Source organism: Mustela lutreola, chromosome 14, assembly GCF_030435805.1.
Source record: "Mustela lutreola isolate mMusLut2 chromosome 14, mMusLut2.pri, whole genome shotgun sequence".
Lineage (NCBI taxonomy): Eukaryota > Metazoa > Chordata > Mammalia > Carnivora > Mustelidae > Mustela > Mustela lutreola.
In genome coordinates this window covers 64,065,879-64,090,893 of record NC_081303.1, presented here as the reverse complement: position 1 = coordinate 64,090,893, position 25,015 = coordinate 64,065,879, and the positions used below count along the sequence as shown (strand labels likewise).

Here is a 25,015-nt window from a genome sequence, read left to right as displayed (position 1 = left end):
GTAGGACAACTCAGGGCTCCAGAAGTGAGTGGCTGGTAGACATGGTGGAAGCAGCATTGCCTTTTATGTTTTTGTTTTTGTTTTTTTTAGATTTTATTTATTTATTTGACAGATCACAAGCAGGCAGAGAGGCAGAGAGAGGGGGCGGGGAAGCAGGCTCTCCACCAAGTGAAGAGCCCGATGCGGGGCTCATCCCAGGACCCCGGGATCATGACCTGATCCGAAGGCAGAGGCTTTAACCCACTGAGCCACCCAGGCGCCCCACCTTTTATGTTTTAACCTTAAAAATCTCACATAGTGTCATTTCTGCCATGCACTTGGTCCAAGCACTCATAATCTTGCCCAGATTCAAGTGGGGGGTATAGACCCCACCTCTTGATGGACAGAGTGTTAGAAAGTTTGTGGATATATTTTGGAACCTGCACAAATCCTAAGAAAAGTTCAAATGCACTTGACTAGCATTGGTGTCCAACACTGCCTGGCAGCCTTAAGCCTTACTTTGATATGTAGGTCTTTGAGGGTGTTTTCCTCTAATAGAGAGCAGTACCATCAGAGCTAGAGTCTGACTCAGTGTGGATCCCACCTCATTTTTTTTTTTTTTTTTAAAGCCCAGGAGGCTAGCTCTTTGAAATTCCTTCATCTGAACTTGTACCTTCATTAGATGGCTTAATGTTATGGTAAACAGTGTTTTTAAAGTACCACCTTCACTCAAGGAAGCTGCTCCTCATTTTTTTTTTTAAGATTTTATTTATTTGAGGAAGAGAGTGCAGGCATAGGGGGTGGGGGCGCAGATAATGCAGACTTCCCGAGAGCCTGAAGCCTGGCATGGGCCTTGATCCCTGAATCCTGGGATCATGAGCTGAGCTGAAGGCAGCTGCTTAACTGACTGAGCCACCTGGGTACCCCAAGGAGGACACTTCTAAAGCTTTCTCTTTTAATTGTGAGAAAGCTTTTTCCCCGTATGCTTCTTTGACATCAAACATTAACATACTGGCAGAAACCACCACAAGGTGGTGTGATTTTTCAGTGTTACCCTAATACCTTTAATAGTGTTTCCCTGTCTACTAGGCATGAATGAGTCTATTCAGGTTATCAAAAATAAGTATAGCAGAACAGAATGTATATATTTTTGATACAGAATGACTCTATTGTATTCTTGCTTTACTGTATAATATTTGCGTTTATATGTGCATATTAACATTGGTGGTTGTATATTTTAAGGAGTAATTTCGAGTATATGTGGGGTTTTTTTTTAAGATTTTATTTACTTTTTTTTTTTTTTTTTTAAGATTTTATTTATTTACTTGAGAGAGAGACAGTGAGAGAGAGCATGAATGAGGAGAAGGTCAGAGAGAGAAGCAGACTCCCCATGGAGCTGGGAGTCCGATGCGGGACTCCAGGATCATGACCTGAGCCAAAGGCAGTCGTCCAACCAACTGAGCCACCCAGGCATCCCTATTTACTTATTTTTTAATCTCTACACTCAATATGGGTTTTAAACTCATAGTTCTGAGACTAAGGGTCACATGCTCTACCAAGTGAGCTAGCAAACCTATGTGGTTTTTGTTTTTTTTTAATATTTTATTTATTTATTTGACAGAGATCACAAGTAGGCAGAGAGGCAGGTAGGCAGAGAGGGGGGGGGGGAAACAGGCTCCCTGCTGAGCAGAGAGCCCTGTGCAGGCCCAATCCCAGGACTCTGAGATCCTGACCTGAGAGGCTTAACCAACTGAGCCCCCCAGGTGTCCCCTATATGGTTTTTGACTTACATGTTTCCTTTAGAACCTAATCCCGATGTAAAATGCAACTCTGATGTGGCTTGATGTGCTCCTTAGCTATCCAGATAAAGATATCTGAAAGACAGTTCAGAGTGCTGGGTCTGGGATCGGGACAGTTCAAGTAGAGATAAAACATTCTGGAGTTAATATACATGACTCATGAATATGGGTTAAGCAGAAGACCATTAAAGAAAAAAATCATGGGGAAGGTATGATGTGAGCTGGGTTTTAAATTTGGAAGCAGTTCTGTAGGGTGGAAAGCTTTCTAGGCAGGAGGAAAGCGTGACATTGAGAATAAAAAATAGCATAGTTCCTCACTCCCAGACATCATTTTAGTTTACGTATCTCTAGGTTTATTGCATATATCTATGTATAATCATATGCCTGGAAATAAATAATTTTATACAAAATATATAATTTTATACTATGGAATTGTCCCATAGCAAGGAGTTAAAATTGTATCACAGTATTTTATGGAGGTCTTGCTTTGTCATCAATCTAGATGTTATCTCTTTAAAAATTAGTAATTCCTGAAACTTATTGATACTTTCCCCAGAATTTGTAACTAAAAGCTTTAAGCAGATTTATTACCTTTTATTTTCCCATCACACTGATGGGTTTAATAAAGTTACTTTTCTTTTATAGTTAAAACCAGAAACAGCTTATGGAACTAATTTAAGGTTTTACAGCTAGTATGTGATGAAACAATGATTTATTCTCAGATCTTTTGGATGTGTCATAATTTCTTTAATCCATTAATGGTAAGGATTTAGCTAATTTTCAGTTTTTTATTCTGATAAAAATTCTTCAGTACATAACCATGTACCTCTATGTTTGTTTACTTCTGTCATTTTTCATTAGGATAAATTTTTAGGAATGAGATTATTTACTTAAACTTTTTAAGGGATCAAAATTAAATTTTTTTAGCATGAAATGTTGTATAACAGACAGTTTGATACAATTTTGTGAGAGGACATTTAACATGAATTAATGTTTTTCTGCTTCTGTAGCCGAGTACTCCTCGTAAGGAAAGACCAGGTCCTTTGGATAATACCTGTGCTCCATCTGAGGATTCCTTGGTCCTTTACAACAGAGTGGCTGCTCAAGGGGATATGGTTCGTGAATTAAAAGCCAAGAAAGCAGCAAAGGAAGATATAGATGCAGCTGTAAAACAGCTTTTGGTTTTGAAAGCTGAATATAAGGAGAAAACTGGTCAGGAATATAAACCTGGAAACCCTCCTTCAGTGGTACAGAATGTTTCCTCTGGGTCATCAAGGAGTGTTGTGGAAAGTAAATCTCTCTATGATGAAGTCGCTGCACAAGGGGAGGTGGTTCGGAAACTGAAAGCTGAAAAAGCCCCCAAGGTCAGTGTTTTGGAACCGGGCGAGACAACACTGGGAGGGAGCTCGTGAATTCAGCCAGTTTAGAGTGGCTGTAGTCTCATCTTTTAACATATACTGTTTCTAGACTGCTTGAATATTTTGGCAGAGCAGTCCATCATTACTGATACCTGCTATGTGCCAAGCTCTGAAAATACTAACAAGCAGCTCCCCGTCTAGTGTGGGAGTGAGTGTCAGGGAGGAAATATGCACACTGGGATCCACGTGGTGGACTGAAATACTGTCCTGTGTGATGTGTAAATTGTTCTCAGAAGCACTTGTGGTTGTAAGTGGCAGGGAAGGAGGACTCTGTTCATAAAGGCCATTTAAAGTAGTCCTGAGATAGAGGAAGCCCTTTATGTGTGAACAAAATTCAGAGAAAGTGTAAGTGGAGATCCATGGTTCTCAGCTTCATTTTACATCAGGATTACTAGAGAGCTTGCTAAAACACGGATTTCAGGGTCCTACCTCTTGAACAACTTCTTCAGTAAGTCTGGAATATGGAGAGAATATGCATTTGCAAAAAGTTGTCCAGGAAAAGCTGGTGCTGCTGGCCTGGGGCCCAGTAAGGAAGACAACAGCGGCAGAGAGGCATGAAGGCTCAAGGTGTGTTCCCAGAGCAATAGTTTGTCGGGGCGCTGGGTGGCTCAGTGGGTGAAGCCTCTGCCTTCGGCCCAGGTCATGATCCCAGGGTCCTGGGATGGAGCCCCGCATCAGGGCGCTCTGCTCAGCGGGGAGCCTGCTTCCCTTCCTTTCTCTCTGCCTGCCTTTCTTCCTACTTGTGATCTCTGTCTGTCAAATAAATAAATAAAATCTTCAAAAAAAAAAAAAAAAAAGAATAATAGGTCATCAGGACATTTTTGACCAGTGACCATTTCCAGCTCTTTGTAAGGGAACGCTCAAGTGATACGAATTTTTAACTAAAGTATACTTTTTATTCTTGTTTTAATTATGGCTTTGGGCCAAACATTTAGCCACGTGGGTGGTAGCACAGAGTGTGGAACAGGATTGTTTGTTGTAAGAGACAAGAGGAATAGTTTCTGTGATAAAGGTCATATATATATATATATATATATATATATATATATATATATATATATATAAATTTTAAAATTTTATTTATTTATTTTAGAGAACGAGCACACATGGTGGGACAGAGGCAGTGGGGGAGGGAGAGGGACAAGCAGATTCCCACTTAACTCGGAGCCTAGTGTGGGGCTCAACCCCATAACTCTGAAATCATGACCTAAGCCTGGAACCAAGAGTCAGACCTTCACCATCTGAGCCACCCAGGCTTCCTGAGAATGGTCATATTTAGTAATCAAGGTGTACAGTACTGTTCAAACAGTAGTATAGTTCTAAAACGTCAACAAATGGATAATGCTGTAACTGGATATAATTCAGTCACTCATAAGCTTCCAGAAATTACAGACTCCGGACTGTGACATGAACACAGAGAGGTACGGTGAACCCTTGGACTTGACTTCAGTGACGAGGGGAGATTTGTTCTTGTCAGGGGATCTACTGTCTTTCAGCATCCTGGGCTTTGGTTGGAGAAGAATGGAGTAAGAGGTTACAATTTCCTCATCTCATTAACAAGTTGCTAGGCATCTGACTGGGAACTGTGCCCCCAGATTCTTTATTTCATGGACATTTGACCTCTGTTGAAGAGAGAGCATGCTTTGGGGGGATTTTAGGGTTTTATTCCAGAAGTTAATATTTTTCTCTCCCTTGTGAACTGTGGAGAAAGCTTTTTTCTCTTTTGTGAGCCTGTTGGAAATCCTGCAGAGCTATTATGATCTTCAAATAGCTCTGCTTCTAGGAATAAAGCCTACAGTTTGGGATGTAAATCCTTGATATTTCCTGTCCTTTGGCAAGGTTAAGGGTATTTTTCACTCTATAGATCAGACACAAGCTATGGACCCTTTTTGAGGGGCAGGGCTTTGGTCTTTAAATTCCTTCATTCTGAGTAGGGTACGTTGAGATTCTGTGCCGATTCTTGGTCAAGAAATTACGTGTGGCCACTAAAAACAGTGGCCGTTACACTCAGAGCGGCAGCCAGCTATATCTCCTGTCTCATTGGGTTACTGGACTGTATCCTACTTCCCTGGAATAGCATGGTCAAGCTTATGAAAAGTCAGCCCGTGGGTTAAAAAATCTACATTTCTTCGGTCATTAGGCAGCTACTTTTATTAGGTACTTTTATTACCATTCACATGGTAAATGTGATACTGAAGTGAATCTGACTTTAACCTACATTTACTGAATGCTTACAGTGTACCATATCTGTGTTTCAGAATAGTGCTTACATTTTGTTTCTTCTCTGAATGCTAAGAGCAGTAAATAATGTTCTCTCCTGTTCTAGAGAATCAACCCAATGACTAGGAACAGAAGTATTTTTTAAACTGCATCTGGCACCGTGTACTATACACTATTACTATTTTTGCATTTAATCCTCACAATAGCCATGTTCAATAATGTTCAAATAATACTTTTTAAAAAGATTTTATTTATTTATTAGAGAGCACAGAGGGAGAGTGAGGGGGAGAAGCTGACTCCCCACTGAGCATGGAGCCCAAAGTGGGGTTCGATCCCGAGACCCTGAGGTCATGAGGTCATGACCCAAGCTGAAGGCAGACACTTTTCTGATAAGCCACCCAGGCGCTCAGTACTTCTTTTTATATTTGTTGGTTTTAGTAACCAGTGAGAAACTGAATATGAAAGTAATTTTCTGAAGTTTACAAAACCTAGATTCCAATTTTGCAGTCAGATTCCCAAGTTGTTTCTCACTGGAGATAATGGCAGTGGGGCATTGCATTATGAACACCAGAGGGTTATGTTTTTACTAGTTTATTAACTTACTAAACAAGTCCATGCTTATTTTATATTAATAATTTATCTAAACCTCTTAAGCGTTGTATTTCCTGCAAAAGTAGTTCTCTTACGTCATATTCAGTTGTAAAGAAGGTGATCAGCTGAGAATTTACAGTTACAGGCTTTGATTAGAATTTTTCCTTCTCTATTTGTCCATTCTTCTGCCCTTCTCCCTGCTTGCCTCCTGCTTCCGGAGCAGATAGTAACTCTGTGGAGAACTTCTGGGCATAAGGGCAGAGTATAAGCAAAGACGGGCAAGGAGGGAGAACTTGGAGGTCTGCCTTCATTTTCTCCTTCAAGTCCACCTTCTCCTCTTTCCTTTTTCTCTTGCTCAGTATGTTGTTGCAAAACAGTGGATCAAGCAGATAGAGTTGGGAGTTGCTTATCTGAGAATACACCAAAGATAAAATAATTCTGAATGCTGAGTTACCTTAAAAATTGAAGTCACTTTTCAGATTTGAAATATTAAGTTTGAAAGTTACGGCTTCAAAAAACAAAACTTTGATTTTGAACACATTTCTCTGATTTGAAATCTAAATAAGTACAGTTTAACTTGAAATTTTAGTATTGCTTTCTTGAAATGGGAGTCAAAAAATGGTAAATTAAGGGTTTTATGGAATATAACACTTCAAATTCTTGGACCGGGTTTGGCAAACCGTGGTCTGCTCCGGTGTTATATAAGTGAATTTTATTGGGATACAACCACACTTCATAGTTTATGTATTATCTAAGGCTCTTTTTGTGCTGTAACTGCTGAGTTGAGTAATTAGACTTATAAAGCCTACAATATTTTTTACGTGGCCCTGGCCCTTTATTAGAGAAGTCAGCTGACCCATCCCCTATAGGACAGAGACTTAAAGACCTCTGTAGTAATGACTTTTTAAATTGAAGTAATAAATGGCTGTTTATTATGTTAAACAGAAACAGTAATTCACAGTTGTTCGGTCCTGGCATTAGCAGCCTCTCTGTGTCACAGCCCATCTGTGTGGCTGGGTGCTGGTCACCGTACTTCTACAGTTGGAGCATTTGATTTGTGGCATGTTGTGTTTTATGCCCTCAATAATTCAACTTAAATATTCTGCCAGTCTTTGCCCTTTTATATTTTACACCACTGTTTTTGATTTTGAAAATCCAAATCACAGTCTATCGGGAGAGGAAACACGTTGTTACACCTCTTTGGTAAATAGGCTGTTCTAGAAAACCACTGCCCCTCACCCCCACCCCAAATACCCTTGATTCTAAGGCCAAAAAATAAAGATTACAGTGGGGAGAAAATCAGAAGACACAAACCGATCCTTTCCTTTAATAGATTATGAGCTTCTTGTTTGGAATTTGTGTGTAACGAGTTTCTGCTGTATCTGTATTTGGTGTTTAACACAAGCTTGCTTTTGCCTCAAGAAGGTATAAATCCATCCGTCTTGTAAGACAAGCTATTTCACAAAGCTGACTACAGCTTACGGATCTTCTAGGAAAATCTGAGGAGTTTGTATTCGTTGGTGTCAGGGAAAAGTAGCAGATACATTGTGATCTAGGTAAATGAACCCGTAGCTGAACTGAGAAATGGAAGAGCAGATGTTCCAACTCAGAATGACTCCAGAGTCCGGGCGCTCTGCTGTCCTGGACTGGCTTCTGGGACTGAGTGAGCTTCAGGATTGGGCTGTGCCATACAGGATTTGGCATTTAAGCTGAATAGAGATTTCTGACCAGTTGACTTCATAAAACCCCCAAACACCTTGTTTTGAAAACTCATGAACTTTTAGTTTACTAAATCTCCTGGCCGGCTTTTTTATATGATACAAGCTTCATTACTCTCTGTCCCCATCTTGGAAGAATTCCCTCTTTGGGTTGTTACTCCTCTCCCATCCCCACTGAGTGGGAAGCTCATGGGGCGTGGTCATCGCGCGTGTGTGCAGGTGGCCCTCGCTGGGATGGGTTAAAAAGGAGCAGAAGGTGGGAGAACATCCATAGAGTTGGGAAAAATAGATGAAGTCGGAAACATTTTTTTAAAAAGCTGTTTTCATTGATAATTGAGGTGCTCAGGCCTTTCTGTTCTTACATTTAAAAGGGTATTGTTTAGGTTTTTCTTCTTAGAGTTCTTTCCTTCCCCACAGAGAAATGTTTCCATCTAGTGTGTGCGGCGTAAATAAATAGCAGTTGGGCCCTTGTTCTAGGTGGAACCAGGTGAGTTCTCTGCCATCCTCAGTCCCGTTCCCAGGTCACGTGTACTTGCTCAAATTCCCATCTTAAACTCTCACCAAAGTGGTTTTTTGATAGGCTGTTTCTTTCCTCATTCATCTGCATCAACAATTATTATTGAAATCTTTTCATGTTGTATGGGCTATATTAGATATGTTTAAAACCTTTTTGTCCATTAAGAACTTAAGATTTGGGGTGCTGGTGCCTGGGTGGCTCAGTGGGTTAAGCCTCTGCCTTCGGCTCAGGTCATGCTCTCAGGGTCCTGGGATCAAGCCCCACATCGGGCTCTCTGTTCAGTGGGGAGACTGCTTCTCCCCCTCTCTCTGCCTGCTGCTCTGCCTACTTGTGATCTGTCAAATAAATAAAATCTTAAAAAAAAGAAGCTTGAGATTTATCAGCAACTACTTGTAGGCTTCTTTTTTTTTTTTTTTTTTTTTTAAAGATTTTATTTATTTATCAGAGAGAGAGAGGGGGAGAGAGTGAGCACAGGCAGACAGAATGGCAGGTAGAGGCAGAGGGAGAAGCAGGCTCCCTGCCGAGCAAGGAGCCCGATGTGGGACTTGATCCCAGGACGCTGGGATCATGACCTGAGCTGAAGGCAGCTGCTTAACCAACTGAGCCACCCAGGCGTCCCTACTTGTAGGCTTCTGCTGTTTAATCTTTTACCTAGTACTACCATCCAGTTTTTCTTTGTGAATGTCTTTTATTGCAGAGAACTAGAGTATTAAAAGAGATTATTTTTTCCTCGTTCAACAAGACGTTGTTAAGTAAGAATCAAAGACCTCTTTTAAAAATGCAGTTTTCATGGCATGTTAGCAGGAATCGATCACAGACTCTAGAATAAACCCTAGATTAAATCCTGGCTCTCCTGCCGCTTATCGTGTAGCTTTGGGTAATGTGCTTCATCTTATGTCCAAGCTATACCTCTTCTATACAGTGAGTCAGGGTTGTTTTGAAAAATAAAATGATCCATGTAAAGCACTTAGCATAGTATCCAGCACAGAGTAAATAAATGGGCCATAAAATAATAGTGATAGGTTTTTTTGTATTGATAATGCTAATTCTAATTCAAGAGTCTTTAGATACCTTCTAAATCATCAGAGAAGACTGCATAGAGAGCAGTATTGTTTCACTGTTTTGAAAACTAACTGAGTAGATAACTTAGTTATCACACTGTTCCATTTCTCAGTTGGAGAAAATATAAGTATATATAATTTTATTTTATTTTATTTAAGATTTTATTTATTTATTTGACAGAGATCACAAGTAGGCAGAGAGGCAGGCAGAGAGAGAGGAAGGGAAGCAGGCTCCCTGCTGAGCAGAGAGCCTGATGCGGGTCTCAATTCCAGGACCCTGGATCATGACCTGAGCCGAAGGCAGAGGCTTAACCCACTGAGCCACCTAGGTGCCCCAGGTATATATAATTTTAAATGATAATTTAGTAGTAAAGTGATTTGTCCATTTTAATTTTCTTCTTTATAATATCTTGAATTGTAATCTTGTCAAAGGTTTTTTTTTTCCTGAATTGTGTGTCACCTGACTTCAGACTCTGGTCAGCACTTGCTTGTAGGTTAAACTGGACCTCCTTTCAAAGGCCTCTTTTTGTAGAAATAGTTGCCGGAAAGTCCCTTAACTTTCTTCCCATTTTCTTTCTTTTGGCTGATGGAAGTTTATTTTTCCTTGATTCTTATAATTCTGATTAATTGTGTCTTATTCCTTAGTTTCTTAGGAGTTGAAAGGAATATGTTGTTGTGAAAATGCTTTTAATTCTAAAGGCAGTGTAAACAAGAGACAGGTCAGGGGTACAAGCTTCCTGCTTCTCTTTGTGTGATTTCTCCTCTTATATTTATTCCTGTGTGGTTCCTGGGGTGACAGACTCTACTTCTGTAGGCAGCAAAACACATTGTATCATAAGTTATGAACAAGGAAGTGTTACTTGTTGATCCATAGATGCGAGTTCTTGGAAGGCCGCCCAGTGCTTCTGCACTCCGCTGACCCGCTGTAGTATTCTTCCTGGCCTCTGTTGCTTGCCAGTGGGTGTTTGGAGCGCGGTTATAATGTAGTGATGAAACTTGGAAACTAGGGCAGTTGAGAGGTACTTTTTCTCTCTCTGATTGGTGAGATGGCTTTTCAGTGGTGTCGATAGTAGTACTCTTCAGGTAAAGTGTCAAGCCTGTGTCCTTCGCCTGCTTTGTTGTCCTTCTCTGCTAGAATCATAAGCATCTCATTTCATTGTTTTTCATTATGATTACATTGAAGTATCAGAGGATGATGTGTATACATTAATGTCTAATTAAAACCACAGCATACTGGAGCGCCTGGGTAGCTCAGTTGGTTAAGTGTATGACACTTGGTTTCAGCTCGGGTCAGGATCTCAGGGTCATGAGATCCGTCCCTTTTTGGGCACCGCGCTGAGCAGGGAGTCTGCTTCTCTACCGCCCTCTCTCCTGCCCCTCCTCTTCCTGCTCACGCACAGTCTCTCTCTCTCTCTCTCTCTCTCAAATAAATAAATCTTTAAACACACACACACACACACACACACTCAATATACCTTCTCGTTTTATTTTAAATTTTTAAAAGAATAATGTAACTATTCTTTAGTTAGGCCCAAACTGTGGTTTGTTTGTTTTGTGCTGTGTTCGGTGTTTGTTTAGTAGGCTAATGAAAATAAGGTTTGTATAGCAAAGCCATTGAGCTGATCTTTATTCTGATTTTGTAATTTCTGACTCCCCTATTTATAGACACAGGGCTTGGACAATGCCAGTTTGCTTGGATATCCTATTATTTATTTGTCTGTTTACAGATGTAAAATGCAAAGTTACAGTACTATGTGTATATGTGTTTATGTTTATTTTTATGGTTTGTTTATAGGATTATAATGTGGTTTATACTTTTAACTTTTTTTTTTAAACTTTGATTTGTTATTTTATAATTGAACTCCTTTGTTGCTTGGGATTCTCCATGATGATTATTTATAGAAATACCTTGGTGGTAATTAATGATTTTTGATAATCATTGAAATTCTCAGAAATTTTGAAGTTTTAAATAATTGTTTTTTGTCTTTTATCTCAGGCTAAAATAAACGAAGCCGTAGAATGCTTACTCTCCCTGAAAGCTCAGTATAAAGAAAAAACTGGAAAGGAGTACATTCCGGGTCAGCCTCCATTATCCCAAAGTTCAGACTCAACCAACAGCTCTGAGCATAGCAGTCCAGAAACACCAGAAGCCAAAGTACTTTTTGACAAAGTAGCTTCTCAAGGAGAAGTTGTTCGAAAACTTAAAGCTGAAAAGGCCTCTAAGGTTAGTGTGGTATTTTGTGGTTTTGTTTTTCACATTACAGGCTACTTTCCTTTCTCAGAACACTTTCTGGCCAGTTGAATCTAAGTTCTGCTCTTATGTTTCAGTTCTCAGCCTTTGTCTTGGGGATTAGAGGAGCCTTCAGTGATTGCTTTTCTCCTTGTCTGTGTTTGACCAGACATTCTCAGAAGACTCTGCTTTCTCTGACATTGTACTTAAACACCGTGTATTAGCTGTTGGTTAAATAGTCTGCTTCTTTCTCTTCTGTTAGACCTTAGAGGATACAGACTTAGACTCCAACAGTGCCTGGCTCACTGTAGGCCCTTGGTGCATGCTCTTTGTTTTACTCATTCTCCTGGAGCTGAGTCAGTTTCAAATCCAAGTGTTATTTTGAGCTCTGGTGTAGTCTGTGCTAATTATATTTTCTTCATAAGAGTAGAATTTTTTGGGTACAGATTTGTGAATGGAAAACAGTATGTCAGTACAGATTTTAAAATTTAACCAGTAATGTAGAAACTTGATTGCTGTCATCTTGGTGATTATGAAATGTTGAACGAATGTAGCATAATGGCTCCTAACTTAAATTGCGGTGGGGTACATGTTATACTAGAACTTCCTGTGACAGTGGAAGTGTTCTGTAGCAGTTCTGTCCTGTCCCGCAGTCACTAGCTACATGTCACCACTGAAGACTTAAAATGTTGTGACTGAGTAACTGAGTTTTTAATTTTATTTAATTTTATTTTTTTATATTATTTTTATTAACATATAATGTATTATTTGCCCCAGGGGTACAGGTCTGTGAATCATCAGGCTTACACACTTCACAGCACTCACCATAGCATAACCTCCCCAATGTCCATACCCCAACCACCCTATCCCTAACCCCCCACACACCCCAGCAACCCTCAGTTTGTTTTGTGAGATTAAGTCTTTTATTTTCTTGAATTTAAATAACCAAATGTTGCCAATGGCTCCCGTTCAGACAGTGCAGTTATAGTACTGTTTTCTTCAGTCCTTCTTTTGTATAATTCTTTCCCTGTTTGTTGTATTTTTTTTTGTTTCCAGTCGTTAGTATATTTAATGTTCTTTATTTTTACTACTTTCCCTTCTGCCTTCACTTATGTTTTCAAATCTGCTTAGGAAGCTTTGGTCATTGGTGCTTAGACAATGATTTCAATTAAATATTGTCTTCTCTTTTCCTCTTTTGTTAAACTGAAGGATCAGGTAGATTCAGCTGTACAAGAACTCCTTCAGCTGAAAGCACAATACAAATCTCTGACGGGAGTTGAGTATAAGCCTGTCTCTGCCACTGGGGCTGAGGACAAAGATAAGAAAAAGAAAGAAAAAGAAAATAAGTCTGAAAAGCAGAATAAGCCTCAGAAGCAAAGTGATGGCCAAAAGAAAGAGTCCTTTAAAAGCCAAGGAAGTGGACTGTCGTCCAGTGGAGCAGGAGAAGGGCAGGGGCCTAAGAAACAGACCAGGTAATGGAATGTGGAAGCTGCTTTTCAAGTGAAGCCGTTGTGAAGGAATTCAACCCCAGAATTATTTTTTTAAAAAACAGATTTTGGTTAGTTTGCCTGTCATGTGAAGTTGGAGGATGCTGTTTATTTAGGTAACAAGTTTGTCTGCTTAGTTCAGGACTCTCAGAATATCAGAAGTTCGGTGAAGTCTCACTCCGATGCTTATATCCCATCTTCCCAGTTTCTCCTAGCGCCATCTTGAATTGGTAACCGCAGCTAGTTTCTTTCGTAACCACTGAGACATCTTCATTTGGCTACACAAGAGAGAACAAATATGTATAAATGTTCCCTCTTTCCTCCCATTTAACACAGTTGGTAGCCTGACAATACTCATTGTCTTACACCTTAAGCAAATTTTTCAGATGAAAATCTTTTATGGTGACTAAGTGACAACTTCATTCTCGATAGGATTTTGAATTTGGTAGGGTAGGTATGGAAAAAGCTGTTTAAAAGACAAAACAGTGGAATAGATGATGTTTTAGTATGTTCCGGTTTGGATGAATAACATGATGTCTCTGTCCATAATCCCCAGGACAGAATAAGAGTGGAGATGTCGTTCTAGCTTCCTTTGGTGGCTTAGTAAAAAGAAAAAGCTATCATTAGCAACTGCTGTTGTGAGTTTTTTTTTTTTTTAAATTTTATTTATTTATTTGACAGAGATCATAGGTAGAGAGGCAGGCAGAGAGAGAGGAAGGGAAGCAGGCTCCCTGCTGAGCAGAGAGCCTGGTGCGGGGCTCAATTCCAGAACCCTGGGATCATGATCTGAGCTGAAGGCAGAGGCTTTAACCCACTGAGCCACCCAGGTGCCCCAGATTTTTTTTTTTTTTTTTTAATTTTCACAAGATCTTTTGGTTTTAGATTTGTTTAGCTGATTTTAAAATTCTTCCTCTTAACTCTTCTGTCATACAAGCAATGTCTCCTTAAAAAGAATGTAACAGTTGTTTTTCGTGCATTTGACTGAGTGATCAGACTTAGAGATCCTAGAATAATAGAGGACAGAACATGAACTTCTCACGTTTTTTTTTTTTTTAAAGATTTTATTTATTTAATTGCCAGAGAGAGAGAGCGAACATAGGCAGGCCGAGTGGCAACAGAGGCAGAGAGAGAAGCAGACTCCCTGCCAAGCAAGGAGCCCGATGTGGGACTCCATCCCAGGATGCTGGGATCATGACCCAGCTTAACCAACTGAGCCACCTAGGCGTCCCAACTTCACTTTTTACTTCTGTTTGTGAAAAGACCAGGTTTCACGGAGGCATCTTGTTGAGCCATGTCAAAGTGAAACAGTGGAGAAATCAGCTTTAAGTCCATTAAAATTTTAAGCCCATAAAGCCTTGTTTGTAAACTCTAAAACAGGACTAATGGGTGATTTTTTTGGGGGGGGGTGATTTTTTTCTATGTGGATCATAAGACCACAGTCCTTGAATAATTACTGGTTTCAAGACAAGGATCATCACCTACAATAGTTTTTTTATTACAGATCTAACTGATTTTGCATCTATCTCTGCAGCTTTTACTTACTTCAATTAAAAGAAAAATTTGTAGACTCTCAAGGATTATGTCTATCTATGTATGCACACATATACACAAAGCTGTTTTCATTACTTTATATGTGTTACTCTCAGTGGGCAGTGATCATGCTAATTACAATGTTTCCTGGATCGATTTTGGCAAAAGAATCTTTTCAGTGAGAGAATTCTATGTGAATACTATTTTTATTACAAATACATTACCTTATAAAGAACTTTGTGGAAAGAGATGTCTGCGTTAAAATCATAGCTTTTGCTAGCTAACTTTCCTAGTTCTTTGTGGGCAGTATCTTACCACCTCTTTAAGAGGAATGAATATACAAGAGAGATAAATACGGAAATAACTCATATTGAAGAAAACGTTTTCTGTTTTGAATTTCAGAAGTTTGTTTCCATTCAGCCTAAAAGCAGTTGATGAATGAAGAGATTGATATTTTATTTTTCGTATCTGCAGGTTGGGTCTAGAGGCAAAAAAAGAAGAAAACCTTGCAGATTGGTATTCTCAAGTGAGTATGCATTCAGTTTGTTTTCATATTTTAAATTTTTCAAAGACTACTTTGTATTTAGATTCTTGAAGTCCAGACACAAAGTAATGTACGAAGTCAGGAATTATATGTATATATATATATAGTATAACCATTTAACCTGTCAGGTTTATAGAGCATGTTCACATAAAGCAGTGGATTAAGAAGTAGCCCTTTGAGATAGTCATTATTCTTTTTTTGTTTTGTTTTTTCTTAAATGGCAAGATGAAAGGGTTAATCCAAAGTCACAAAGATAGTAAACAGCAGAAGCAAGATTAGAATTCAAGTCTTAAGGGCTTTAGGGTTGGTGTTTCTCACTGTAGAAAAGGCCATTTTACACGCACATTAAGGGAATCTACCAATAGTGGAAGTCTCCAGATTTGAAGCTTGGTTATCATTCACTTGGCACTTGTATTATAATTTTGGTTTAATTTAGGCTTCAAAGACTATATTTTTCTTTTAAAAAGGTCATCACAAAGTCAGAACTGATTGAATACTATGATGTAAGTGGCTGCTATATTCTTCGTCCCTGGGCGTATTCCATTTGGGAATCCATCAAGGACTTTTTTGATGCTGAGATCAAGAAACTTGGTGTTGAAAACTGCTATTTCCCCATGTTTGTGTCTCAAGGTGCATTAGAGAAAGAGAAGACTCATATTGCTGACTTTGCCCCTGAGGTAAGTTAGTTTGCTTTATTTTTGCACTTTTCTCTCATAAACTAGAAAAGTATATTTTCAGTTCACACTTGAACAGGAATTTAGATGGCAGGACCAATTTAGAGAACTATAAAGCCATTAAAAAATATATATATATTTGTACCTTCAGGGCAAGTTATGATTCTGTTTGTTACATTAACTAACTGGATCTTTCTTTTTGCTAAATATTTATAAGGACAGTATGTATCTACGTTTCTTACCAGGAATAGCAGCAATTACTTAACTTGCCCTAACTTACTGTAGCAAAAGTTGAAAGCGACTTGCCTGTATTTGTGTTGTTTCTCTGAAGTGCTGTTTAAAAAAATGTATGGAAAATGATTTTATCTTATTAGGTTGCTTGGGTTACCAGATCTGGCAAAACGGAGCTGGCAGAACCAATTGCTGTTCGTCCCACTAGTGAAACAGGTGAGGATGGGCCTTGGGGCATAGGAGAGTGCTCACTGGGACACCTGAGATGGCTCCTAGAGTTGCCTCAGTGTTGATTTTGTGATCTATATGATCCTCCTTGACAGTAACACAGTTTAACAAATGCTGATAAAGATGAGTATATAGTGCAGTTGCGTAGAATTTTATTCTCAGGGCAGTAAATGTTGCAGAGCTCTTTACTAGAATAAAGTTTGTTGTTGTTTTAAAGACACTTATTTTTTATTTGATGCTGTACTTTTTCAGAACTTTACAGGACTTATTCTTGGGATAATTTTAATTCTTGGAATTGATTATAAGTTTGCCAGCCCTGATGTTTTATGCCATATTTTCTTATAGATTTTGTTAGTTATTTTAATATGACATTTATATTTGTGTAGGGTTTTTATAGGTTACTAAGTGATTTCATTTATATATTGTATTTTTAGTGAGGGAGAAAAGTTGAGGTAGCGATCGTCATCTCCATTTGCAGGTTAAAAAAAAGGTTCAAGGTTTTTGGGTTTATCATTGTTTTCCAAAGTGATTATCCATCTTTAGAATGAAGGATTCTTTGCTCTTTACTTCATACTTCTGGTGATACTCTTGAATAATATTGTAAGGATGCATTATTGAAATAATGACACCAGCTGTTTTCTGGTTGGCAGAGTGTTTAGTAATTCTAGGCATGAGCAGGCCATGAGAAGACAGATGCCCTCACTTAAATTAACAGTTCTTGGCAAGAGCTTTCATGCTCTGCATAGATGCATTGGATTAATTTAATCTAAATTCTAATTCTAACATAATTTTGTTGGATTCAGCAAGTTATTTAACCTCTCTGTGCTCAGATCTCGCATCTTGGGTACTAAGATCACGATACCGACTTTGTGGATTGAGCGCGGGAACTGAGCAGCGTCATAGGTGCGAAGAACTTCACAGACAGCATGATGTATGCTGTAAGCTTCACTTAGTGTTTTTGAAAATAAAACCGCTGAAAAGCAGTGAAATTAAATGTGAAGTGTAAATTTCAATGTGAAAAACATAAAATAAGGTCAGGTTTAGGTAGATTTATTTCCTTGACTAATCCACTTTATGAAATAACGTAACTGTTCACTTACCATTACAAACATTGGAAACGCATTTACACAAACAGAGCATTTTAACTTCTGTTCACTGTGTTAACTGGTGTAGCTCTTACCAGCCTTCAAAGAGAAAAAAAGCCTTCAATGACTAACCACCTGTATTTTCTTGTATCTTTTCAGTCATGTATCCTGCGTATGCGAAGTGGGTGCAGTCACACAGAGACCTGCCCATCCGACTCAATCAGTGGTGTAATGTGGTGGTAGGTGCACGCTCTTCCCACCTTCTTTCATTGTTCTTCGTGCTCAGTTTTGTCTTGTTGTGTTTATTAAGCACATTTTATTTCTCCTTATTTTTATATTCAAAGGATTGGGAGAATGGAAGCATTTTTTAATCACAGTTATGCATTACAATTATGATTTCTGGTTACTTGCCACATTAAATTGTTAATAAAAATGGAAAATCTTTCCATAATGATCAAATTGTGTTCTTGCCTCTTCCAGCGTTGGGAATTCAAACATCCTCAGCCTTTCCTACGCACTCGTGAATTCCTTTGGCAGGAAGGGCACAGTGCATTTGCTACCTTTGAAGAAGCAGCAGAAGAGGTATAAAAAGTTGTTTCCCCTATTAATTATGTTCCATTTCTTTCTCCAAGCTGTGCTTTATTCCCCTAACTCTAAGTAATACAGTGTTCCTGCTTACATAATAATCATTTAATAAATAATTCTAAATTGAAATTTAATCTGATCCGAAAATAACTTTAAGATAATTTCCTGATATAATTATTTTGTTACTTAAAATTTGTGTACCACCTGTTAAAAGAAAAAGACACAAGTTAATACAGATGTACACAGACCTGAGAAACTGCTTTAATGAAATTTTATTAGAAAATGTGCTGTTTAAAAAAAAAAATGTGCTGTTTTAAATTTTCAGATGAAAATGTTTTTGGACTTCCCTGTATAGAGGAAATTATAATCCTGGAGTGAAATTAATTCTTCTTCAAAGACTTTCATCCTGGTTCTCTTTCTCTCTCTCACACACACACATATACCTGGCTACACCCAAATATATTTATATCTTTCATAAACATTTTTTAAATTATATTCTAAATTTATGAACATTTTTAAAAAGTTACTAAACTTCTTCCACGTTACTTTGTTGAATGTCTTCCTTAGTAAATACACACTAGCTGCTTTAACCTTTCCATAAGAAAAGGTTTTCATTGTTTCATGTATTTTTTTACCGCAGGTAGTTTTAAATAGTATAGCTTTATAGATCTGTAAGAAACAAATACACCATAAATTGGAACACTTTCATGTTTAAAATGTTGTTACAGGTCTTGCAGATACTTGACTTATATGCTCAGGTATACGAAGAACTCCTGGCAATTCCTGTCGTAAAAGGCAGAAAGACTGAAAAGGAGAAATTTGCAGGAGGAGATTATACAACTACCTTAGAAGTGTTTATATCTGCTAGTGGAAGAGCTATCCAGGTACCAGCAAAATGCTGCGTGGGGTTCGTGGGTGACTGGAAGCATAGCCTGTGGGCGATCCAGTAGACTTCTGTCACCAGAGAAGGAGACTCTTTCCAAAAAAAAAACCACCTGTGTATCTTGTGCACTTTCCAGACCATGTCAATTCCATTCTTAAAAACCTCTAAGGTCAATTAATTGAAGGCTTGTATTTTGAATTACCAAAGCATGGATTCTTTGTTAACGTTTGTAGTTGAAGTTATTCCTACAAAAGGGGCTGCTTACAGCAGTACACTTCTGTACATTTTTTCCCCTTTTTGACTAATCCTGGTCTTTTTTTGTATGTTTTATGCTGTGAAAACTTAACATAAAAAAGTCAAGGAACGTAAAACATGTCTAGTGACATTTTAAGGTGTATGATCTTACAGAAATCATTTTCAAAGGCATAATTAATTACTAAAATTAACGCTTCTATTTCTCTGTTTTAGGGAGCAACATCACATCATTTAGGGCAGAATTTTTCCAGAATGTTTGAAATTGTTTTTGAAGATCCAAAGACACCAGGAGAGAAGCAGTTTGCTTATCAGAACTCCTGGGGCCTGACCACTCGAACTATTGGTGTTATGACCATGGTTCATGGAGACAACATGGGCTTAGTATTACCACCCCGTGTTGCTTCTGTTCAGGTAAGGAAAGTATTTCTGTTTATCACTCTTTCTATAAAATACAGTCTGGACCTTGTATTGTGTAATTGTGTGTATCATTTCTCTTACTGTTTTTTTGCTTTTTTAATTTTTAGCTGCTTTTTATACAAAACTTTCTTAGAAATCTCTTTTTTGAAATGATTCATAAGCTTAATGAGATATAGTAGGTCAAATAAGATGCATTTAGCATAGACAAGTAATGTGCACTGGTTGGTAGACATTCCATGGAGATTAAAAATCACACAAGTTGATCTGTGTTAAAAATTACATAGTCCCCAGTAGGTTTTGATTCCTGGGTATCATGCAGCAGCCTGACCACATTACTTTGTATGCTGCTTCTTCGTATAAATTTGTGCTCTTGCTCTGGTTCTAGGTGATGGTTATTCCTTGTGGCATTACAAATGCGCTTTCTGAAGAAGACAGAGAGGCTCTGATTGCAAAATGCAATGATTATCGAAGGCGGTTACTCAGTGTTAATATTAGAGTCAGAGTTGACTTGCGAGATAACTACTCTCCAGGTTGGAAATTCAATCACTGGGAGCTCAAGGTAAATTCTTCGGTTACATTTTTTACTTCCATACTCCCAATTTGGGATTAGATTTTTTTTAACTTATATACTCTGTATATATATATACTCTGTATATATAGTATATATGTGTATATATATATATATATATATATAAAGTTTGTATATTAGCTAAATTTAAAATCTTTTTTCTGGAAGCTTATTTTTATTATGTTAAAATTAAAATGATCTTGAAGACCTTGTATATGATTAATAAACCTCATAGGGTTGTTACACTAAAATGTTTATACCAGGACTTCATATAATAAGTAAGCTGTTTAAACAGTAAGACTATCAGAGTACTGGTGCATGGTCATCACCTAGCTGTCATTCTTAACAGCTGATCAGTAAAACATCAGAAAGTAATACCATATTTGGTTTTTTACACCACTCTGTCTCACATCCATTTGTTGATCTTTATTTCGTATATTCAAGGCTAAATTCTGGTTTAATGTGGTTTTTTTTTTTAAGATTTTGTAATTTATTTATTTATTTATTTGACAGGCAGAGATCACAAGTAGGCAGAGAGGCAGGCAGAGAGAGAGGAGGAAGCAGGCTTCCCGCTGAGCAGAGAGCCCAATGTGGGGCTCCATCCCAGGACCCTGGGATCATGACCTGAGCCGAAAGCAGAGACCTTAACCCACTGAGCCACCCAGGCGCCCCTTAATGTTTTTAATATAAATTTCATTAACTGCATATCATCATTGGTATATAATCTATATTTTTAATATTTTTCAAACCTCTGGAATGTAATTTTTTTCATAAGCTTTACCAAGGGAATCTTACTAGAGTAGCAGAATTTCTACATTATAGAAATTTCTCACATTATAGGAGATAGAGGAGAAGTTGTAGTGATACTGCAGCTCCAAGCTGATTCCAAGTATAGAGGCTCAGCAGCGTTGGGATTATTCAGTATGAACACAGACAGGCTTCCCACAGTTGCTGGTACTTATACAACTGTTTATTTTAATTGGCCCCTAAGGTAAATCCTCAGTGCTAAAAATTAGTTGTACTGATTTTGTTTCTCTTCTGTATAATACATTTTCGTTTACTTACTCACCTACCTTTAATGAAGACTTTAAACATAAATGTTTTCTTACATACTTGCCCTTCAATTACAGTACTTTGTGCTTACTTAGAAAGAGTAGTAGTGTGTGGTGCCAGCAGCAGCTTGTCTGAGCCCCTGTGTCCTTGCCTGAGGTTCCAGATGTTAAAGGAGAAACATATTCTTTACCGGCTAGATTGAAAGAGAAAACGGCATCCATATCCAATTCTCCCTTCTGTCTTCCTCCTCTTCCTTTTCACTTCTCCCTCTAGGACTGCCTTGACTTTGTCACTGTCACTCTTCTTTTTAGTACCATGATGAGCCTATACTGTGAAGGAGATTCTGGGTGTGAGTAGGCTTTGCTACAGCTTCCTTGTCTGTAGTTCTCAGCAAAGAGTACAGAACATCTAAATTCTAAACTTGATGCCCAAGACTAAAGAACAGTGAGAGGGGTCACTAGTTAGTGAAAAGTACTCATGGCATTTCTTAATGCCATTTTCTCTCCATTCAATCCAAGAATTCCTGAGAAAAGAAAATAGTTTTGGAAGATCTAGATTTGTATTCGTTCGACAGTGATGAACTTTGTACAGTGAGGCAGTTTGGGGGTGGGATGGGGTGTGTATGTATTGGGAGACTCAGTTTCACTACTGGGGTATACGGTGCAGTTACCAGACTAGAACCCAGGGACTGCCATTCTTCTTACCTCTTCCCGTATTATGAAAGTTGAAAGGGGAAAATAATGAGTGAATTAACTACTTTTCTTTTTACTGTGTTGGATGACTAAGATAATTTTGTGTTGCTATTGAAAAGAAAAAGAAGCAAACCAAAACAATCCATTATGAGTAAATTCATAACATTTTACTTAGAAAAAATAGTCAGCAGAATATATGCCTCCTCTGTGATTTGGCCTCAGATGATCTTTCTGGCCATTGCCTCCCACTCCCCTGCGTGAGTGCCCTGCTTATTCCCCATGGCCTCTGTCACTCTGTGTCAGCTTATTTTCACGCCGAGATGCCCTCTCGCCCAACTCAGGCTTTGACGCCCTGCTCTTAGCCACTCTTCTCATCCAGCACAGGACCTAGTTTTGTTAGTTGTCATGTCAATTTAGTTTCTGTAACTGAGGAGAAGTTCCTTAGCCTTTCTCTGTCATTCACGACATGGGCATTTTTGTGGATAGAGGTTAATTATTTTATAGAATGGTCCTCAGTTTTGATGAAATTACTCATTAATTTTTACCTTCTAGTAACTTTCCTTCTCTTTCAGCTGAGGATATTCTCCCACTTGTGATTTTCTGTACTGATTATTTGTGTGCATGCCATATTTACCTAGCAGAACATGAAGCTCCTTGAGGACAGGATCTGTGTCTTCTTATTCCTCTTGTAAATCTCATTGCACTTAACCCTGTTACACATGCATACATTAGGTGAATAAAGGAAGACAATAAAACAGTACTTAGCATACAGTAATTTGTTTTATGGTATTCATTATTTTATAAAATAAGTCTTCTTTAAAGATAAATCTTTTTTTTTTTTTAGAATAACATTTAAAATTTTCCTTTGACTTTGATTTAGGAGACTGCCATTGGCTAAACTAACTTAAATTCAAAACCCAGATTAGTTTTAGAGGATCATTTGCCCAGAAAAATAATGTTTAAAAGACCTACAGTTTTAATGTTTAGAGAATTTACTGTTTATCCTAAAAATAAGGTCTCTCTGGGTCTTAATTCCCCTCCTGGAGCATTCATAAGGATTGAACATTCACAGGCTTAAACTTGCATCTAGTCCTTAAGCTCCTTGTAAAATCCAAAGGAAAGGGGGGAATGGTTCCCAGAGTGCGGTCGCAGCCTCACTTGAGAACTTGTTAGAAACATGAATCTTTAGGCCCCATTCCTGGACCTCCTGTAATAAGAAATTCAGGGGGCGGAGCCCAGCAATCCTTGCTTTAACAAGCCCTTCACGCTGCATGCTGCAGTATCCAGAGCTAAGACGTAACCACACCGTTGTGCGGTGTGAGTCGCAGATGTGCCAAGTGTACTAAGCAGCGACTTGGGGCAGCCTTAAGTTAAAGAAGTCCTCTCTATTTACCACCTTGTGTGCCCTACAGATGCAACTTTCTGTGCGTGCTTTTATGGGAGAAGAGGTAGGAATATTGATCTACACAGCACAACCTTCATGTTTCTCAACTCTTAGCTCAGAACTGGTTGGGGAGTACATTTTTTTCCTTAGGTTCATACGTTCTTATCGGAAGAGATTTCTGTAGTGTCTCAGGAATATTGCCTGCTGTTTTTATTGTTTACTTTATGCCTTTGATTTTGGGGTTTTTATGATTTGTAGGAGATAAAGCCATGAAATATTCTGTGTCTTCAAGAAGAGACAGGCATGTATCATTTTAACTGCCTTTTTTGTTTTCCAGGGAGTTCCCATCAGACTTGAAGTTGGGCCACGTGACATGAAGAGCTGCCAGTTTGTAGCTGTCAGACGAGATACTGGAGAAAAGCTGACGGTGGCTGATAACGAGGCTGAGACTAAACTTCACGCTCTTTTGGAAGACATCCACGTGAACCTTTTTACAAGGTTAGTTCCTTAGGATTACTTTTGTCTCTGATCTTGACACCCTGTTCAGCTTCTGAGAGCTGTACTGAGGAATTTTGTGAGTGTCGCGACTGGAAGTCGTCTTTCCCTCTGAGCTCCCAGAGTTCTTAATTTACCTCTCCTGTGTTTTTGACTTGTAGCATCATGATTTTTCCGAGGGCTTTCTCCATCCTGTGCTAGGTTTGCAGTGCTGGCCTGGCTGTCCCATGGACTAATTTGGGTTGACTTTAAATTGACTTTTAAGATGTGTAAATATGAGGGATTAAGGCATTGATTCTCACCTGTGAGTACACATTAGTAGCACCTAGGAAGCTTTAAGAATAGCAGTACCTAGACCCCTCCCCAGAGATGTTAATTTAGTTAGTCTAGGGCGCGTGTGGCAGCTGTTATTAAGAGCTCCCCATGTGATTAGGATGTGTAGCCAAGGCAAAGAACCGTTTGACTGGGATTGGAGATCTGAGGTGAAAGGAAGCTTCAGGACAGCCCTGATCTGTGGAGAGTGTTCTTCTAGAATCCGAGTTCTCAGGGCAGAGGCACTAAAAGATTGGTGCATATGTGTGGTACCTTACTTACTTTCCTGTCCACCTGAGACAAAAGAGGAAGGTCCACTGCCTGTTTGGGGGAAGGTGGTGCCCCCATCTTCTTATGTGTTCATATGTCTTCTAGGACCTTGTGCCCAGCTCATATTAGGCCTCAGGATATCTTGCATTTAAGTAATGAACTGATTTTAGTCTTGGCATTACATGGTTTTGGGCAAGTGATTTTGCTTGTCTTGGCTCGCTTGCCCTAAAATGAGAATGAGAACAAGTCACTTGACTTCAAGGATTTGCCTAGCCTACTAATGAATAGTGCATTTGAAGTCCATCTGAGCTGAGAGAGGTCATATTGTCAGAGGTGAAAGATTAGAAAGCTGCCTGTCCTTACTGCTGCCATTTAAACAGTGCATTTAGTATAGGGGTTCTTTTCTAGGGGTTTCTCTTCAAAGTCACCTGGGAGGTTTGGGAAAGAAGCATACCGGGGCATCACACCTAGAGTTTCTGATCCATTGGTTTTAAGATCGATTCCGGTTATCTGTGGTGTAAAACTGTTCTGTGTGTGGTTCACATGCATCTTCTGATTGGAAAACCACTGCTTTTGTGGCTAAAAAGCAGTTTTATCATTGACATTTTTATTCAGTAAATGTGTTAATAATGTTGGTTTCATAAAGGTGCATTTTTGCCCCATCCTTAGGCTTAACCCTTACATATTTTCCTGGATCTCACTGGCTGTGACTTATTCACATGGGCCTGTCAGACTATGAAAAGGTCAGAAGAGGGGTTTGGTGGAGAGCTAGCAGTTACTGGCCGAGAA

General features: G+C 38.7%; 1 protein-coding gene across 3 annotated transcripts in view; it reads left to right on the top strand.

Moving 5' to 3' along the window:
- The window catches only part of EPRS1 (glutamyl-prolyl-tRNA synthetase 1), a 65,586-nt gene that overhangs the window by 35,121 nt on the left and 5,450 nt on the right, over positions 1–25,015 (top strand). For all 3 annotated transcript variants that reach the window (XM_059144950.1, XM_059144952.1, XM_059144953.1), the window contains 12 exons: positions 2,789–3,142; positions 11,300–11,527; positions 12,743–13,005; positions 15,025–15,076; positions 15,562–15,771; positions 16,143–16,215; positions 17,472–17,551; positions 17,793–17,894; positions 18,626–18,781; positions 19,249–19,446; positions 19,838–20,011; positions 23,487–23,647. In XM_059144950.1, the coding sequence (XP_059000933.1) occupies positions 2,789–3,142; positions 11,300–11,527; positions 12,743–13,005; positions 15,025–15,076; positions 15,562–15,771; positions 16,143–16,215; positions 17,472–17,551; positions 17,793–17,894; positions 18,626–18,781; positions 19,249–19,446; positions 19,838–20,011; positions 23,487–23,647 (2,051 nt within the window). The remainder of the gene's footprint in view (positions 1–2,788; positions 3,143–11,299; positions 11,528–12,742; positions 13,006–15,024; positions 15,077–15,561; positions 15,772–16,142; positions 16,216–17,471; positions 17,552–17,792; positions 17,895–18,625; positions 18,782–19,248; positions 19,447–19,837; positions 20,012–23,486; positions 23,648–25,015) is intronic.